General features: G+C 39.4%; 1 protein-coding gene across 1 annotated transcript in view; it reads right to left on the bottom strand.

Annotated features, from left to right (window-relative positions):
• Positions 1-20,571, bottom strand: part of ARHGAP5 (Rho GTPase activating protein 5) — a 50,448-nt gene that overhangs the window by 21,934 nt on the left and 7,943 nt on the right. Inside the window, exon 2 of the mRNA XM_070755811.1 lies at positions 1,534-5,423. Within this exon, the coding sequence (XP_070611912.1) occupies positions 1,534-5,253 (3,720 nt within the window). The 5' untranslated portion in view covers positions 5,254-5,423. The remainder of the gene's footprint in view (positions 1-1,533; positions 5,424-20,571) is intronic.

The following is a 20,571-nucleotide window of genomic DNA, read 5'->3' on the forward strand; positions in this document are numbered from 1 at the left end:
TCTCTCTGTCTCTCTTGCTATGTCTCTCTCACTGTCTCTCTCTGCCTCTTGCTGTCTCTTTCTCTCTCTCTTGCTATGTCTCTCTTTCTGTCTCTCTCTCTTTCTGTCTCTGTCTCTCTTGCTATGTCTCTCTTTCTTTCTCTCTCTCTGCCTCTCTTGCTATGTCTCTCTTTCTGTCTCTCTTTCTCTCTCTGTCTCTCTTGCTATGTCTCTCTTTCTTTCTTTCTCTCTCTCTGCCTATCTTGCTATGTCTCTCTTTCTCTCTCTCTCTCTCTCTCAGCTGACTGCGAGCGGGAGCCCTGACGGCGGCAGCTGGATGTGCTGCTGGACACCATATATGCTAGCACTGCGTTGGGCATGGGCGTGGGGCCCAGCCAGCGAGCCAGTGCCAGCCCCACAGCGCCAGCATGTACGGCGTCCAGCAGCACGTCCAACCGCCACCATCAGTGCCTCCACTCTGTAGCTCCCTCTCGCCGCCACCATCTCCCCGCGACTGCCTGGGGCTGCTGCAGCCGGCACCCTCCCGCTTCCACCGCCAGTGCCCTCCCGCCGGGCCCCAAAGGACACTTGCCGCCGACGCCAGGGAAGCTCCAGCTGGGCGGGGCGCTGCCAATGCCTCCGACCTGGAGCTCCCACTCGCAGCTGTCCCCCGGCTCCTGCCCGACGCCGCTGTTTCCGGCGCTCTCCTGCTGGGCCCCAAAGAAGGAAGCCGGGGAAAAGGAGGCACGAAGAATGAAGCTCTCCTTTTTCCTGCCTTCCTTCTTTGGGGCCCAGCAGGAGAGTGCCGGAAACAGCGGCATCGGGCAGGGAGCCAGGGGACAGCTGCGAGTGGGAACTCCAGGTCGGAGGCACCGGCAGCGCCCCGCCCAGCTGGAGCTTCCCTAGGAGCTTCGTGGCACACCTGACCGTGTCTCGCGGCACACTAGTGTGCCGCGGCACACCGGTTGGGAAACGCTGGAATAGAAGATAGAAACAAATGATAGTCAGTTTTGTATTCAGCACCAATATAATTTAAATTTTGATGTATTAATGTAAGAATCAAGCAGAAAAAGCACCAAGGAGAAATCCATCAAAACTGACAGGACAAGCTACTATAAACAGAGAACAAATCCCACACTCACTGGTGTTACCTGATTGAGTAATGAAACATTTGCAAGGAAACAGCCAGAGAAATTTGCCACTTAACAGTAAAAGAAAAAGTAGTCAACTGAGCTCATAAATTTGACTTAACTACTTTAAGTGGTTCACTGCCAAATTATTTTCTCAGAAAATTAACTTCGGTACCACCACAATTAACGGTGTTCTAATTTCAAACACCATTTTTGCTAACCTTATGCTCTTTGTTGCTTCATATATATGAAAAAATGGCCCTTTTCCCCCTAAACCACAGTTCAATAAGAAACAAGCCAAATTAGTTACTGCTGCTACAGTTGCAAGGAACAGAAATGAACCCCATTTATATCATAGTTTATACATCATGCTAACAAATTTTGCTTACATTTTGATCATATTTAAAACATTTTAAAAACATACCTTCTTGTCTTCTTTCACTTTCTGTGTTTTCTTCTTCATCTTTTTATCATCCAGCTCTTGATCAGATGTAATTGCAGGGTTATCAATGCCGCCTTTCCATGTTTCCACTGGGGATAAAAGTGGGTCTTCTTCACTGCCACGATGTCTTCCTTTTCTTTTTGTTTTAGACATTGTAAAAGCTTCATCATCACTTGCATCTGAATGTGCTCTTCTATAATAAGATTTAGCTTTGCTGAACAATGTTTTAGATTTATATTTATATTTTGAGGGCCGTCTTTCTCCATGGTTCTTTGAAATTCTGTCAGGAAATCCATTTTCTTCCTCTCCTTGGGCATTATTTATAATAGAGGAATTTCTAAATTTAATCATACGATTCTGACTATCCTCTGGAGTTATGTAGGTATCATCAGCAACACCTCTGTGCTTAAAAATAGTGTCTATAGGTTCAGCATAGTTATCGGATTGTTCAAGATCATCAGATGGTGCCAAAATCATTCTAGTTTTTCTGGGGTATTGTTTACCAATACCTGCCTCAATGGTTTTTAATAGGTTTGGATCCAGTTTTTTCACGTTTGTCTTGGTTACAATTGGTTTTGGCTTTATGGGAGGAGGCACTTTGTGGTTGCGTTCATGATCATGACAGTTAGGTGTACTATGAATGGGATATTCATTACCTTCTACATCCAAACGGTATTTTGAGCGATCAGGTGTTGGGAGCAACTGTACCTCATCTCCAATTGGACTATATGGAGGTGGGGCTTCAGTATCATCTTCTGAATCTGGGTAACAGTTGTAAGCAAGGGAACTTGCTCTAGGAGAATGCAAGAAAACATCTTCATTTGTGTGTGTTGTCTCTCGTGTACTATCAGAGATATAAGAATTTTCAATCATGTTTTTCTTCTCTAAGACTTCACTAAAGAACAAGGTGAAAACCTCAGTCTGACGGTGATATTGAGATAATGAATAGAGAGCTGTAAATTTAGCAGTAATTTCAGTTGCTATATGTTCACCTTCAGTCATCAATTCTTTGATAGCCTCATTCTCAAAGAAGTCTGCCTGACTGTCAGTAACAGCTACTAATTGTACAGGAATAGTGTCTTGAACTTCTGAAAGAAATGCTCGAAGCATTCCCATAGATGCTTTCCTTTTAGCAGAATAAACTAGTATATAGCCATGAACAAGTTCATCTTTTCTTACACCAATTGAAGAATGATATGATAATATTGTAATCTGTATTCGCCTCCGTTTTTCACCTATAATTTTATCTAGCATTAGGGAATTATTCTGACCAGCCTGAGCAGCACTACAAGAATGAGAATCAAGGAATGGAGAAAGAATAAGATCTACACTGAATGGATCGCCACACATAGCACACATAACAATTCTTAAGTCAGCTTCTGAAAGATCTTTAATTGTAGGAATAGGACTTACAACATCAAAATTGTGTTTAACTGCATCCAAAACACTCCTCAATGCTTGCTTTATCTGAGCTTCATTAAATTTACGTGGATAAGTACCAGCAGGCACATCAATAAAAGGACACTGCAACTTGTTTGCTAACTGCTGCCCCTGATGTCTCAGAATAGGTAAATTTTTGCTAACACTCTCTCGTTGATTGGCCAATATTAGAGTAAATGGAAGGTTGGCCATATACTTATCTCTTCTTATCTGAGAAGCTTCAGTCCTGATTTTTCCAATGGATTCACCAATAAAATTAAGTGATTCAATTGAATTAAACACACAGAAATATCCATGAGGTTTGAAAGCTGAAGTCCATAATTGGCTTAGAAGGTAAGGTGACTTGGCATCAACTGGTCTAAGGTCAAGTTCATATATTTTTCCATCTAAGGCATATTCATCATCAGTAGACTGTGTCCGAATCTCATTTGCCAATTCTTGTGCAAGCCCATCTTTACCCAAAATGAAAATATTAACTTTATCAATATTGGCACTATCGTGATAAAAATTTAAACGACCATGGTCCAGTTGTAGGAGGCTTCTAGCAAGTAAGTGCTCCACTTTAATGTCCATACAGCTTTGGCCACTGAGACATGTTTCTTTAGTGGGATGATATACAAAACCTATATGTTTAAGCAGAAGTGACTCTCTATCAGGTGCAAGTTTCTGTAAAGCTTTGTATCTAGGCTCTTCACTAAGAACTGCATGAATTTCACTCATTTTGTCAGAACTAGGTGTTGCATTCAAATCCAAGTCATAAAAGAGTTCTGAATGTTCAAAAAGCATTTCCTGAAATTCCTCTTTGGCTTTTTCGACTATTTCCCGTTGATGCCTACTATATACTTCTTTACTGTCAGCTTCTGTAATATATTTAAAAGCTTCATCTTCCATTACAAAACACATAACTTCTTCCCAGGGTTGCCCAGGAGAAATGAACTGAATTTTTTCAAGTGTTTTTTTGAACTTTTCCTTCATTTCAACTCTCCTCTTTTCTGATATTAAATGTTGCACATGATTTTGATATACCTTTTCAGCTTCAAGCATGCTCAAAAGATCAAATGGAATTCTCCTGTCATTTACTTTGTCTATATGGTCAGTTTCATACCAGGGCGTTTTTTCCAGCACTACAAAGAATAAATGGAAATCTTGTTTTTTTTCCATCAATTTCAAAGCTTCAGGCCAACTCAAATGTTCAATCTCTTCAAGATTTGACAAAAGTGTGTTAAAAGCTCTTGGTAATGTATTAATATATTCATCTCTTCTTTTTCTTATATGCTCTTGCTTAAGTTGCTCAATGTGTTTTGAAAATGTATTTTGCGCTTTGTTTGTTCCCTCTAAATTAATGTAATCCTCATAATCAGGATGATTTTTCAGTTTGTTACTAACAGTCTTCCATGTGGCATGATAGTCTCTCACAGTCTGCACAAGTTTCTCAAACTTATCTGTTGATGTCACAACAACTTGTCTTTGTGTTTTATAGGCATCTAAATAAGGTATTATTTTAGGCTTGCCACGAGTTTTATCCATCATTTGTATCAGTGCAGTGAAACATGTCTCCACATTGACATTGAATCTGGCAGATGTTTCTACTACAAGAAGGTTCTTCTTATTTGAAGCAAAAGCCTGAACTTCTCGTAAATAATGGTCCACACATTCATCACATTTAGTTGCTGCTATAATTATAGGCTTTTTAGATTTTGAAAGTTGAATATAGAGGTTATTTACAAATTTAAGTTGGTCATCAAACTTCCTATTGCATCCTTGGCTTACATCAATACATAATAAAAATCCATCAATACTTAGCTTTCCTTCAGGCATTTGCTTTTGCTCAAAGTCTTGTTCCAATCCAAGCTGATCTGTGCAAATATACATAAGTTTTTCTGCTGACTGCAATTTGGTCGCAGCTGCACGCTTTATATAAGGTTGTAAGTTTGTACTACGATGAGGCAGAAATGTCTGATCATCAATGAACTCAGTTTGTTCAATAACATGAATTTTGCAATCTACTCCATCCTCTCCACACTGTATTACATCACCCCAATATAAAAAGTGATCATTATTAACAACACGACCACCAAAGTCAATTGTGCTAAGCACAGAGGTATGTTCAGGGTAATATTCATCTGCTTTTGACCGCACAAATCTATTGCACAAACATGATTTTCCAACTCCACAATTTCCTTTGTCTTTTTCAGTCCCAGAAAGTCCAACCACACTAACAGCATAGGCTGGGGGACGAGGTTCTTTGTTCTTTGCCATCATAGTGTTCTTCTCATCCTTCTGTATTCATCAACACAACTGGGTGCAATACTCATTCTTAAAAATGATGCCACAAACTAAAATTTTATATCCAAAGTTCAAAATTATTTTCAGTTCTTAAATCCTCATGATTGCAATAAATGTGGGTGCTCCAGATCAATTGCTCCATGATTCTGAAAGAAAAGAGAAAGGTATTGTATCAATTACAGTTACTCAAAAGTTAATTTTAAATATTGAAATGAATTCTGACAAACAGAATACTTTAAAACAATAATTAAACAGTATTTTAATTATTCGTCAAAATTTTCTCTCAGAATGCACACAGATCTTATATTAGTGACTGAACAATAAGATTTGTATGGCTCTTTAAACAAGTGCTCTTTGATTTTATAATGAGAAGGAAATTAATATCTAACAGAGTGGATTTGATTTAAATCAAGTTGACTTAACTCATATATTTTAGAGAGCAATTGTCATCTCTGTCCTGCAGTAACTCCTCCTCTAACTTAAAAAAGTTAATGGAATATTTGGATTAGAATATTAATTACAGCAATAGAAACTGATCATTATCAGTTAATATTACAAACTATTGTCTCAATCAAAATGTTTTATTATTGTTCACTTCTTCAAAAGACAGAATCAGATTTCAATTTTTAGCAGAAGAATTAGATTTAATTGACATCTGGAGAATAAGACACTCTAATGAAAATCAATTCACATTTTACTCCGCACTCCATAATTCTTTCTCCAGAATAGATACGATATGGATAAATAAAGCAATGTATAAAAAAATTAAAACAGTAGAAATAGAACCCAACACGTGGGTTGACCACAATCCCCTCAAGATTATTTGGCAGGGAGAAAGAAAGGAATATAGGAGGTGGACAATAAACACAGATTTACTTCAAGATGAAAATTATTTAAAGATGATTAATAAAGAAACAAAATTATTCCTTGTAGAAAATAAAAAACAACCGACATCAGCCCAAAACTTGTGGGATACACTAAAAGCATACGTCAGGGGCCTAACAATAGTTTATACTGCCAATAAGAAAAAAGAGGAGAAGGAAATATATAATTTTTATGTAAAAGAGATATCTAAATTAGAAAGAAAACTTCAACATAACCCAACAAATCTCATGATACTAAATCAGTTGAGAGATGCCAGACAACGAGTTAATATTATAGACCAACAAGACAATATTAGAAGAATAAAACAAATGAAACAAATCTATTTTGAAACAGCTAATAAACAAGGAGGATGGCTGGCTCAGAAGATTAAAAAAAATAAAAGTGACAAGTTAATTTATCAATTAGTAGATAAAAATGGTGTGATTCAATCCATGGAGCAAAAGAAAAAAGAAATAATATTAGATTACTATAAAAATTATATAACCAAGATTTAGTAGAAATATAACAGAATTTCTACAAGAAAATAATACCTTACAAATCAGTGATTTAGACAAAGAAATGTTAAATGACAAGATCAATATCCAAGAGCTCCAAAAAGCTCTTAAAAAACAAAAAAATGGGAAATCTCCACTCCTGATGGCCTTCCAGGGGAATTTTTTTATTTATTTATTTATTTATTTATTTATTTATTTATTTATTTATTTATTTATTTATTTATTTATTTATTTACTGATTGATTGATTGATTGATTTGATTTGATCTGATTTGATTTGTATGCCGCCCCCTCCGTAGACTCAGGGCAGCTAACAACAATAATGAAACAACATATAACAAATCTAATATTTAAAATAATTAAAAGACCCTTATTTAAAAAACCGAACATACACACAAACATACCATGCATAAATTGTATAGGCCTAGGCGAAAGGGAATACAGTGATCCCTCTATTATCGCGAGGGTTCCGTTCCAAGACCCCTCGCGATAATCGATTTTTCGCGATGTAGGGTTGCGGAAGTAAAAACACCATCTGCGCATGCGCGCCCTTTTTTCTATGGCCGCGCATGCGTAGATGGTGGAGTTTGCGTTCCCCGCCGCCCACGCAAAGGGGAAACCCCGATTCGGCTCCTCGCTGCTGCTGCGCTACCGAGCAGATCAGCTGTTGGGGGGCCGAAGGAACCTTCCCTGGGTCTTCCCCCTCTTGCTGGCGGGCGGGCGAGCGGCGGGCATCAGCGAGGAGCCGGGGTTTCCCCTTTGCATGGGCGGCCGGGAAGACCCAGGTTGGGGGTTCGGGGGGGGGGTGCTGGGAAGCCCCCCAGGCCGGCTGCGACCTTTTAAAACAGCCGCGCCGCTTCCCAGCTGAGTCCTGAAGCCAAACGCGGAAGTTCGCCTTTGGCGTTTGGCTTCAGGACTCAGCTGGGAAGCGGCGCGGCTTTTTTAAAAGGTCGCAGCCGGCCTGGGGGGCTTCCCAGCACCCCCCCGAACCCGGGTTGTGAGTTCGAGGGGGTGCTGGGAAGCCCCCCAGGCCGGGTGCGACCTTTTAAAACAGCGGCGCCGCTTCCCAGCTGACTCCCGAAGCCAAACCCGGAAGTGGGGTTTTTTTTAATTAATATTTTTTTTAAAATCGCGATATAGCGTTTCGCGAAGATCAAGATCGCAAAACTCGAGGGATCACTGTACAGTGATCCCTCTATTATCGCAAGGGTTCCGTTCCAAGACCCCTCGCGATAATTGATTTTTCGCGATGTAGGGTTGCGGAAGTAAAAACACCATCTGCGCATGCGCACCCTTTTTTTTCTATGGTCGCGCATGCGTAGATGGTGGAGTTTGCGTTCCCCGCCGCCCACGCAAAGGGGAAACCCCGATTTGGCTCCTCGCTGCTGCTGTGCTACCGAGCAGATCAGCTGCTGGACGGCCGAAGGAACCTTCCCTGGGTCTTCCCCCTCTTGCTGTCGGGCGGGCGAGCGGCGGGCATCAGTGAGGAACCGGGGTTTCCCCTTTCCGTGGGCGGCCGGGAAGACCCAGGTTGGGGGTTCGGGGGGGTGCTGGGAAGCCCCCCAGGCCGGCTGCGACCTTTTAAAACAGCCGCGCCGCTTCCCAGCTGACTCCCGAAGCCAAACGCGGAAGTGGGGGTTTTTTTAATTAATTTTTTTTTAAATCGCGATATAGCGTTTCGCGAAGATCGAGATCGCGAAACTCGAGGGATCACTGTATCTCAATTCCCCCATGCCTGACGACAGAGGTGGGTTTTAAGAAGCTTATGAAAGGCGAGGAGGGTGAGGGCAATTCTGATCTCTGGGGGGAGTTGGTTCCAGAGGGTCGGGCCGCCACAGAGAAGGCTCTTCTGGGTCCTGCCAAATGACATTGTTTAGTCGACAGGACCCAGAGGCCAACTCTGTGGGACCTAACTGGTCGCTGGGATTCGTGCGGCAGAAAGCAGTCCCGGAGATATTCTGGTCCGATGCTATGAAGGGCTTTATAGGTCATAACCAACACTTTGAATTGTGACCGGAAACTGATCGGCAACCAATGCAGACTGCAGAGTGTTGGTGTAACATGGGCATACTTAGGGAAGCCCATGATTGCTCTCGCAGCTGCATTCTGCACGATCTGAAGTTTCTGAACACTTTTCAGAGGTAGCCCCATGTAGAGAGCGTTACAGTAGTCGAGCCTCGAGGTGATGAGGGCATGAGTGACTGTGAGCAGTGACCCCCGGTCCAAACAGGGCCGCAACTGGTGCACCAGGCGAACCTGGGCAAACGCCCCTCTTGCCACAGCTGAAAGATGTTTCTCTAATGTGAACTGTGGGTCGAGGAGGACGCCCAAGTTGCGGACCCTCTCTGAAGGGGTCAGTGATTCCCCTCCCCCCAGGGTAATGGACGGACAGATGGAATTGTCCTTGGGAGGCAAAACTCAGAGCCACTCTGTCTTATCAGGGTTGAGTTTGAGTCTGTTGACACCCATCCAGGCCCCAACAGCCTCCAGGAACCCGCACATCACTTCCACTGCTTCGCTGACTGGACATGGGGTGGAGATGTACAACTGGGTATCATCTGTGTACTGATGATACCTCACCCCATACCCTTGGATGATCTCACCCAGCGGTTTCATGTAGATATTAAATAGCAGGGGGGAGAGGACCGACCCCTGAGGCACTCCCCAAGGGAGCAACCTAGAGGTCGACCTCTGACCTCCCACTAACACCGACTGCGACCGGCTGGAGAGGTAGGAGAACCACTGAAGAACAGTGCCTCCCACTCCCAACCCCTCCAGCCGGCGCAGAAGGATACCATGGTCGATGGTATCGAAAGCCGCTGAGAGGTCGAGAATCACCAGGACAGAGGATAAACACCTGTCCCGGGTCCGCCGGATATCATCCATCAACGTGACCAAAGCAGTTTCCATGCTGTAGCCGGGTCTGAATCCTGACTGCTGAGGGCCTAGCTAATCGGCTTCTTCCAAGGACCGCTGGAGCTGGAGCGCCACCACCTTCTCAACAACCTTCCCCATAAAAGGAAGGTTGGAGACTGGACAATAGTTGTTGAGAATGGCTGGGTCCAGGGAAGGCTTCTTGAGGAGGGGGCGCACAAGTGCCTCCTTGTAGGTATCCGGAAAGGACCCCCTCCCCAAAGAAGCATTGACAATCTCCTGGACCCAGCTCCATGTCACGTCCCTGCTGGCCAAGACCAGCCAGGAGGGACACAGATCCAGCAAACAGGTGGCGAAATTCACAGTTCCAATGGTCTTGTCCCAACGACCGGTCAGAGTTAGCCTTTTCCAGGTCCCATCAGCCAAACAATGTCAACTGGTGGGTCCACGAAGAAGGGCCTTCTCTGTTGTGGCCACAGTCCTCTGGAACCAATTCTCCCCAGAGATTCGTACTGCCCCCACTCTCCTCGACTTTAGAAAGGCACTGAAAACACATCTATACCGACAGGCCTGGGGCCATGAGCGAAAGCTTTTGCTCCGGCCAGCAGAATGCAAGATGATTGACTGTTTTATACTGGGTGTTTATTTTTCTTAACTTTTTTAACTGTTTCATATAAACTATCTATAATTAACTTATTTTTATTGTTAGATTGTATTCTACCCTTGTAAGCCACGCTATGTCCGCAAGGAGAAGGGTGGCCCATAAATCTAATAAATAATTTTTTAGGACTACCCATAATCCTGCATGCCTATGACTTCCAATGTAAACACAATTCCATTTAATCTTATTAACTGATAAAGAGATTCTGGTTAAATTAAAGCTTCATACCATATTCTGTCTTTATCAAATATATTGAGCCAGCATCTTATTTTTATTCTAGTATGTTATGCAAGGTGGAGTTGATTTAAATCAAGTCAATTTAAATCATTAGTGATTTAAATCATAATTTATAAACAGCAACTGTCATCTCTGTCCTGCAGTGGCTTCTCCTGATCCGCTGTTGACTCACCGACAGTCCCAATATTGCAGAATATATAGCTTCATGCTACATAATTAAGCTCCATTTCATACTGAATAAACCAAATTATTAATGTATCTTTAATGGAAAACTATCTTTAGATAGATTTTTATTCCAAAAGCATTTTATTAAAAGAAATTTAATTAAAATCAAAATTGTCCAATTTAAATTTTTAAAAATCGAATTTTAAAAAATCAATTTTTATCCACCCTAATGTGTAACTTCATACCTTTTTTTATTACTGTTTTGTAACAGTTTTTATCATGTTGAATTTTTACATTTTCAATTTTATTATTTTACTTATTTATTCAACTTCTATGCCGCCCAGTCCCTAAGGATTTATATATGAAGATGTGCATGTTCTTTAAAATGTTGCACAAATAGTTACTAAATAATTCATTGGCATGTGTTAGTATATATAGTTTTAAAAAAAAATTAAATGAATTACCAGAGAACAGTTATCATTTAGTTTCAGTTTCAAATATAGAAAATGTGTTGAGTTGTGCTCATAGTTCAGAGACTAATTGCCTTATTTGTAGCTAAGAAAGATAGAAAATGTTTCCTGCATGACAGATGGCTTTGTGACCATGGAGGAGTGTAAGCAGCATGGAGTGTTTTTATTAAAATATATTCCTTAGTAAGGTACAGCTTGCCCATTTGCTTGCAGACTGTGTCACAATTAGACTATAAGATTAGTCAATATAATTCAGAATATTTGGCAACAATCTTGCTTTGGAACAATTGCAAAAGGAATTTAGCTTCAGGAACTTCCAAACTTTGTGACATATTTAGAATTCTGAATATATGTTATATTTATCTCAAAATAACAGTCATTTGGATACACATTTATATAAAAGAAAGGCAAACTAATAAAAATTAAGGGGAAGTCACTTATTCAATTATTTGGATCCAAGTCAAAGACAGAAACTCAACTGTCAAACACAAAATACAAAGTTCTTCTCTAAACCCACAATTCTGATATACAGTAGTAATATGATTGATCTGTACCTCCCACATCCCAGAATCTATAGACCCACATTCATAATGTACAAAATCTATTCAGATCAGTTGTTTCTGTTTCAGGAAAAAAACAGTCTAATCTCATTCTATCTGTAATACCACATCTATATATGTATACATTTAAAAAACATATATACACACATTTTCTTTCTCATTTGGACTGTCTCAAAGTTCACTATTATATTATTTTGCCAGTCTTTTCACTTCCTCCTCCTTTATATGTCACTCTTAGCAATGGGGATCATGCCAAGCCATTCATGGTAACAAAGGTCTCAGTTTCTTCTTTCCTTTTGAAATGGGGCAGGGGAATGTGATGGCAACCATAAATACAAAAACTGGGTTTTCAACTGCTTATCATGACACTTTATTTTTCAAGAATGTTTTCTTGAGGCATTATGTGAAATAAAGTTGGTAGACAATTGGAAGTCTGTGTATCATACTGAACCATATTTTCCCGAACTGTTGTTTAAAACAGTAATAAACTGAATAAAACTAAAACAAATCAAGATATTAGCAAAACTTTTCAATGTAAATTTTTAAAAAGGAATTTTAACATTTATAATGATTATTTATAAGGTACAAGCATTTCTGAAGATGATCATAATCAATCTCCTTTCTTGCTAAATTTTTACATGACTGAATCAATTTATAAGGGGAAAGCTTATTGAAGAACATTCTAAAAACAGAAAAAAATGTCAATGTAGTATGTTGCAAGCAAAATCAAGACATCACCTGTCTCTCTAAGCAGCTCATCTCTATCACCACAAACTATTAAAAGAAATATTTTATAATGTCCTATTCCCTTCATCTTCTGTATCATGATTTTTTGATTGTAAGCTTAAAGTCTGCCTTATTTATTTTATATCTTATAAACTTATTTTAAGCTGAAGATTGAAATATGAAAAATTAATTTTCTTAAATTAATACTTAATTGGAGTGTCGTATGGCAATAACAGAAGTAGTTAGCATTTTTTTCTGCATAATATTCTCTTTTTAGAAACACAGTCATCTTAAATATGAGGCTACCTTTAAAAGAAAATAAATAAATCAGCCTGGCCTCAGTACCACGGAAGATTCTGGAAAATAAGCTGGGGTGGCGCAGTGGATAGAGTGCAGTACTGCAGGTCACTAAAGCTGACTGCTAGATCTGCAGGTCAGCGTTCAAATCTCATCATCGGCTCAACGTTGACTCAGCCTTCCATCCTTCCGAGGTGGGTAAAATGGGGACCCGGATTGTGGGGACAATATGCTGGCTCTGTTAAAAAGTACTGTTGCTAACATGTTGTAAGCCGCCCTGAGTCTAAGGAGAAGGGCGGTATAAAAAAATTGAATAAATAAACAAAAGATAATCAAGAAACAAATTAGCAAACACCAAGAAGCAAACAAAGTAATAACCAAAAGCCAACGTGGGTTTGTCATAAACAGATCAAACCATACAAATCTTTTTGCATTCTTTGACAAAGTAACAAAATTAGTGGACCAAAGGAATGCTGTCAATATAATTTACTTGGACTTCAGTAAAGCATTTGATAGACTATAACCTACTACTAAAGTAGAAAAGAGCCATATCTGCTGGCACGTAAGCTGTTGCCCTAGCTCAGCTCCAGCACACACGTCTGCCTCCAGAGGGCCTCCGTGAGGATGGGGGGAGTTCTCACCTTCTGGAGCTTGGGGAGGACAAAAAACGGGCTACCAAGCCAACTGCAAGTCAGAAAATGGGCGGTTTCCAGCCTCTGGAGGGTATGGAGGCAGTTTTCACCCTCTCCAGACTCCAGGTAAGCCTCTGGAGTCTGGGAAGGCTGTAAAATAGACCTACCAGACCCAACAGAAGTTGGAAAATGGTGGGGAGTTCATGTGCATATGCGTGGGGATGGGGCAGTATGGGGATAAGCCATGGGGGGGCACTGAATTATGGTGTGTGGGCATGCACGTGTGTGATACCATGCATGTGCGCTTTCAGCAACCAAGAGAAAAAAGGTTCCCCATCACTATCCTAGCTTGATTTTTACATGTGTGCCCAATATAAGCCCACCCCCCCAAATAAGCTCTAATTAAGACCCCATCCATCTAGGGTGCATAGGTAAAAATGAAGCAAGGGTGGGGATGGGGCGGTGGCTTAGAGCCCTGCAGTGAAGGGCTGCAAAAAATTTTACTAACACACTGTGAGCATGGCTTATTTTGTGGGTGTGGCTTGCCAGCCATGTGATCAGGTGGGAGTGGCTTGACGATTATGTAACCAGGGATGGATTAAAGGTCATGTGACTGGCTTAAAGGTGGCCAACTAGACATTACTCACGTCAAGGGTTTGGATTAGGGTTCCTGGCCTCTCCTCGCCTCAAAGAGATACAATTTCCCTATTTATTTACTATTACTGAACATCCAAAATATACTATTTAATTCTATGTATATATGCCATATGTGTACATACATGACACACAAGCACACAAAAATATACATTATCTACTATATAAACTGTATGTGTATGTACACATGCACGCACACACGCACAGCTCTTCTAAAATTATACATATTCAACCTCATTTACTGCAAGAGGAAAAACATACCCAGAGCCCAGAAGGGGAAAAAAAGGGGGGGGAATGAAAATTTTTCTACCGGTTCTTCGTACTTGACCAAAATTTTTCTACCGGTTCTGCATGCCTGACCATACCTGTAGTAGCCCATCACTGGCTACTACTTACCTTTGGATTGTTGCAGCCAGGCCTCACATACATCAGCCCATTTCTTTTGCTGCAGCTAGCAAGGCTTTCCTAGAGGCCTCTCTAGATCAATCAGAGGGCTTCAGGAAAGCCTTGTTGGCCTTGCCGGCTAAAGAAATTCCTGAAGGCCTTTTGATAGCAAAGAAAAAAGAAAAAGCTGGGCTAACACAGACAAGTGAGGTGATTCATTGAATGACACCCCACTCCCCAAAATTAGACCTCGTAGCTTTTCAGGTGGCCCAAAAAATATAACCAGGGTGTCCAGGGGGAAAGCATTTTGAAATTCTCTGATATTTCCCTGACATTTCCCTGTATCTTGCAATCTAGTTAAGGTACAGTCCTAGATGATGTCATACCAAATGGCTAAGCCATGGAGAAATATCGGTAGATGAAGAAGCAAGTTGTTGCCACCGTTATGCTAATTTTTGCTTAAATCTGCCAGGAAGCGCAATCCATTTTTTTACATGATTTTTCCCTGACTTTTAAACATTTTAATAGTTTTGGTTTTTCCTCCTGATTTATTCTGGCTTTTTACCCAATTCCCTGATAATTCCCTGATATTTCCCAAACCGCCAATTTCCCTGATAATTCCCTGATTTCCAGGTTTGCTGATCACTCTGTATAACACTGAGTCTTATTCCTAGGGAAACACAGTATTTTTAAAGTTTTTTAGAAATATAATAAGTTTGCATACCTGATTCTATCCCCTGGTACTTCTTAAATCTCAAACTACAGATAATCTATGTTTACTGAATGCTTCATTTAATAACTGTTTAAAGTTACATGTGTGTTAAAAAACATTTTGCGATCAATCTTCACATTTATTACTGTTGTTATGTTACACAATTACATGATCACCATTTGTGTGTTTCTCAATTGGCTTGCAATAAGCAGTTATAATGGAGAATGCAGAAGTAAAATCATCAAATCACATGATGTTCTGCTTAGTGACTGCAAAGACTAATTTAACAATCAAATGACAAGTTGTAACCTGTCACATTCACGATTTTCTGCTTAATGATAACAGCACTTAGTGATGGAAATGCTGGTCTGAACTGTGGTCAGTAAGTAGAATTACCTGTACTCTCTGACTCTCAACATTCTTCTCAAGAATTGAATCATTTTAATCCAAATTTTATTTTACAACTAGCTAAAACTTCTTAAAATCAATGGTTGAAATGGTATAGAAGTAATATGCATCAATAAATGTTGACTCGTAATAAGAATATGGATTTACTTAGTATTGCAAAATAATTTGTACTGAGGGAATGAGATGTTAAACTATTTGTTGTTATTAATGTTTTCAAGGTCAATAATTATTTCTGATGACTACATAGATAAATCCAAGCCCCCCCCCCCCCCCCGCTCCGAGTCTTCGGAGAGGACAGCATACAAATCTAATAAATTATTAATTATTATTATTTCTTGGCAATATTTTTCAGAAGTGATTGGCTACTGCGTTTTTCCTAGGACTAAGAATGTGACATGCCAATAATCATCCAGATGGCTTTGGGTCTAACACAGCGTCAGAATTCACAGTGAATTCCTAGTTTCTAGCCAAGTATCTTTAACTACTGTTAAAGATTGTGTATCTAGCCATGCTTTATTGAAGAAGCCACAACTATGTGGTACAAATGCTAAGCACATTCAACCCATCACATTATTGTTGTTGTTAGTTATGAAGTCGTGACTAACCCATCATGATCCCATGGACAACATTCCTCTAGGCCTTTCTGCCCTTTACCATCTGTCCTCTACTAAATGGACCTCTACCAGAATCCATTTAAGCTCATGCCGACTGCTTCAGTCACTTCATCCAGCCACCTCATTCTCTGCTGTCTCCTTCTTCTTTTGTCCTCAATCATTCCCAGCATTAGGGTCTTCTCCAGTGATTCCTTCCTTCTCATTAAGTAGCCAAATTATTAGAGTTTAATCTTCAGGATCTGGCCTTCTAAACAGCAGTCAGGGTTAATTTCCTCTAGGACTGACTTGTTTGTCCGCCTTGCAATCCAAGGGATTCACCGGAGTCTTCTCCAGCACCATAGTTCAAAGGCCTCAATTCTTTGGCGCTCAGCCTAGCTCAACTGGAATACTGTCACCTCCACTAGCTTTGTTGTTGCTCAGACTTCCTAAGGCTCATTTGATTTCACATTACAGGATGTCTGGTTCTAGGTCAGTGGCCACCCCATCATGGTTATCGAGGACGTTAAGCTTGTTCTTCTGTGTAATTTTGCCATCTCTTCTTATCTCTTCTGCCTCTGCTAGGTCCAATCACATTATACCTTAGTGTAATACATAAACTCAAAGTTTATTTATTGGGAGCATATATATGGCCACCCAACTCAAGACAGTGTGATTATGGATGGCACATGAAAATCATCAAAAAATAAATGTAAAATATAATGGCAAACTCCCTTAAAAGCCAACTAAGATAAATAAACATCAGAACTAAAATATTTGAGTGACCACTTCCTTCCCAATCACATTCTCCGGGTCCCGTCGACTAAACAATGTCGTCTGGCGGGCCCCAGGGGAAGAGCCTTCTCTGTGGCGGCCCCGGCCCTCTGGAATCAACTCCCCCCGGAGATTAGAACTGCTCCCACCCTCCTTGTCTTCCGTAAACTACTTAAGACCCATCTATACTGCCAGGCATGGGGGATTTGAGACACCTTTCCCCCAGGCTTATTATAATTTATGTTTGGTATGTATGTGCTGTTTGGTTTTTTTAAATTGATAGGGTTTTTAGTTTTTTCTTAATATTAGATTTGTGCCTGTACAATATTGTTTTATCGCTTGTTGTGAGCCGCCCCGAGTCTTCGGAGAGGGGCGGCATACAAATCTAATAAATTATTATTATTATTATTATTATTATTATTATTATTATTATTATTATTATTATTATTATTATTTACCCATCCCATAAAGTTTGACAGAAAGGACATATTATGGGTCCCAAACAGCAAGTAATTTCTGAAATAACCAAGGAGAGCCTTTTCTGTAACATCATACATTCTAGTCTAAAGATTGTACTTTTTGCTCCTTTCAAAAAGTATGTTTTAAAGGTGCAAATTGGTAACTAAAAAAAAAAAACCATGCATTTTTTACTCTCATACTTTTCTCCAGGAATCAATTTCTCTCCACATAGCCCTATTTATTTTTTTATTGGTTCTCTATAATCATAATCAGTAGCTAATCAACCCTAGTTTTAAACATATTTCAAAATGTAGTCCAACTAAATACAGTTCTATCTTAAGAAAACACAAGGAGGCCTAGTCTAGAGGGGGGGAAAATCTCACGATAAAGCACAGCATGATATCCTGTTTTATTCTAATTAACTCAAAACAGAATTACCAGTTCTTCAAGTCCATAAAAAGCAGGAATCTATAGTTACAGCAGTTTTGTTGATTGTAGGAGAGGAGAAGAAATGAATCTCAATTTACTTTGGTACATTTACAATATATTTTAGATACTTAGTCAAATTAGATCAGAGTCTTTCTAAACATTTTTCTCCTTGTAGTTTTATCAAAGGTTTCTAAATGTCTTTCACCCAATGTGGATCATTTAACATTATATGCACAGGTAAAAATGGCTCAGACAAAATCTGAATCTCTCACCTCACCTTTTAGTAAATTCCTGCTTTGCTATCAGAAAAAGAAATAGTTTGCTAACCAATCTAGGACCACGCAGAATGCAGGTAGTCTTTGACTAACAAGCATAATTGTTCCTAAATTTTCTGTTGCTTCTGTTAAGACTGTTATTAAGTGACTTTCGCCAATTTTATGCCCTTTCTTGCTCCAGCTGTAAAGTGAATCTCTGCATTTTATTAAGTTAGTAACATAGTTATTCGTGAATTTGGCTTCCCCATTGACTTTGCTCATTAGAAGGTTGCAAAACTCAATCCCATTACCCTGGGACACCGCAACCATCATGAGTTAGTTACCAGGGACCTGAATTTTGATCATATGACCATAAGCCACTTTTTTTAGTACCGCTGTAACTTTTAACAGTCATTAAATGAACTGTCGTAAATTGAGAAATACTCTATTTCCTCCAAAATGAAACATTCCCTGATAATAATGTTTTTGAGTGCATGGCAATAAGGCCAAGCTCTTATTTCAGAGTTCAAAAAAATGTAAGACAGTATCTTATTTTTGGGGAAACACAGTATCTCTAGAGGAGTGCTCTAGTTATAATAGTTCACACAATCACAATTGTGTTTATTTCACTTGCCCACTGCTCATGTGGAAAAATCTCCTCTCTCCCAATCTGCCAGTCTGCAAAACGAGAAAGGCTGGGGAACTCAATCCCATTTTTAAAAATATGAAACATGGTCTTGCTTCCTCTCAGCTACAAATTTATTAAATAATCTCTTCCCACTCCACAAATATCTAGAAATTTCAGCTTACCCTTACAGAAAAAAATGCAAAGAGATTGCTGCCAAGCTCTTGCAAAGTATTGCAATGTCACACATTTCAGTGGTGGAAAGATCTAAAAAATCAAGGAGAAAAGACATTTCTAAAAGCATAAAGGCAAAATAATAATACATAGCGAGGTAACTTTTTTCTTAGAATTTTCAATTACATTTATTTAACTCTTTATAGTATTTTAAAATGCTACATATTACCTACTTCTTTTAGTACCTAGCTCTCTCTGTACAATTTATGTTGAGTTTTAATTTTATTTTCAAAGTATTTAAAAACTTATGGAAATATATTCTTTATCAAGATTTTTTAGTAATAAACAAAAGACCATCATGTTTCAGTTATTTTTAGACTGATATTAAATGAATCTGTACTAGAAAAGAGAATTGCAAATTATTTTCCAAGATTCAACGTGATATTCATCCCCAGACCTTGGATCAGATATTGAACAGCCAGACATTTTCTAACAATGTTTATTATGGCCCATGCTGATTGGAATAAAATTACTTTTGATTTTATGTAAAACAATAAACAAAATTTCATGTACTAAAATATTAATTTAGCATTAGATGTCAATGCAATGAATTTAGCTCAGAATTGACTAATTTTCCATATTAACATCAATTGTTTAATTACCGGATTCACAAATGACAGAAATTGTCAATAGATGTGAAATTTTTAGATTGTAGGTTGTAGGTCAGGGTTGATATGAGGGGTCCTTAGTGCTTTCTGAACATTATTGTTATTATTATTATTATTATTATTATTATTATTATTTATTAGATTTGTATGCCGCCCCTCTCCGTAGACTTGCTTGTTTTCCTGCAGACATTACCCAAATATCATGTGTTCTCATAGGGAATAGGGTTTGCTCTCATTTTATATTTTAGTGGCTTGCCCTGTCCATATTGGTGGGAGTGGTCTTGATGATTCTTCGGTTGGTGTCAGCCTCGCTATATTTCCTCTTTCCACTACGCTTCGCCTGTCATAAGTAACGGGGGAGGGGGGAGAGTTTTGGAGGATTTGGGAGGGGAAGGTTCTACAAGGGCCCTGGTAAGCTTTGTTTCTCTGGCGAAGGCCAGAATGAACTTCGTTTCTCCTTGAGAAGAGATGAGAAGAAAGTCCGTTATTAGCTGCATTCCATAAGCATGACATGACAGTGAAGATATGTCCACCTGACAGAGATGGACAAAGAGGATTGGTTATTTCCCAAAGGGGGGCAAGTGGGATACTATGATATGGACAAATATGGCGCCTTTTTCCTCAGATTTTGCTTTGCTTTTGATGCATTCACTTCTGATTTTAGTAAAGTTCACTTTTAAAGTTCAAAATGGACTCTGAGTTTTACTTTTCTTAAATACTGAGTGGAGCCATCCTGACAGTTGGGCTGTTCACTGTAAAGCTTGTTTCAGTTCCAAACATCTCTTCTCCAGCATTCAGCACCCAATTGAGCAGAGATTAACATCACATCAACAACTAAGAAATAAACAATAACCTAATCAAGGAGAGGGGCGGCATACAAATCTAATAAATAATTAATAATAATAATAATAATAATAATAATAATAATAACAACAACAACTGCAAAACAAGCAAACAGTAAACAGCCTAACCAAAGAACCACCTGGACCACTCTCATCAACACTGAAGTGTCTTCAAAATAAAATGTCTGCAAAAAAGCAACCAAGATCCAAAAATATTAAGGACCACCAGCACCTTAAATAAAATGGTTCTTCACAAAGATAATTGTTAGCCTGTAGAATTCACCAACGTATCATAATAAACTAGATTATTAAAAAATACAT

The sequence above is a fragment of the Erythrolamprus reginae genome, chromosome 1, assembly GCF_031021105.1.
Source record: "Erythrolamprus reginae isolate rEryReg1 chromosome 1, rEryReg1.hap1, whole genome shotgun sequence".
NCBI lineage: Eukaryota > Metazoa > Chordata > Lepidosauria > Squamata > Dipsadidae > Erythrolamprus > Erythrolamprus reginae.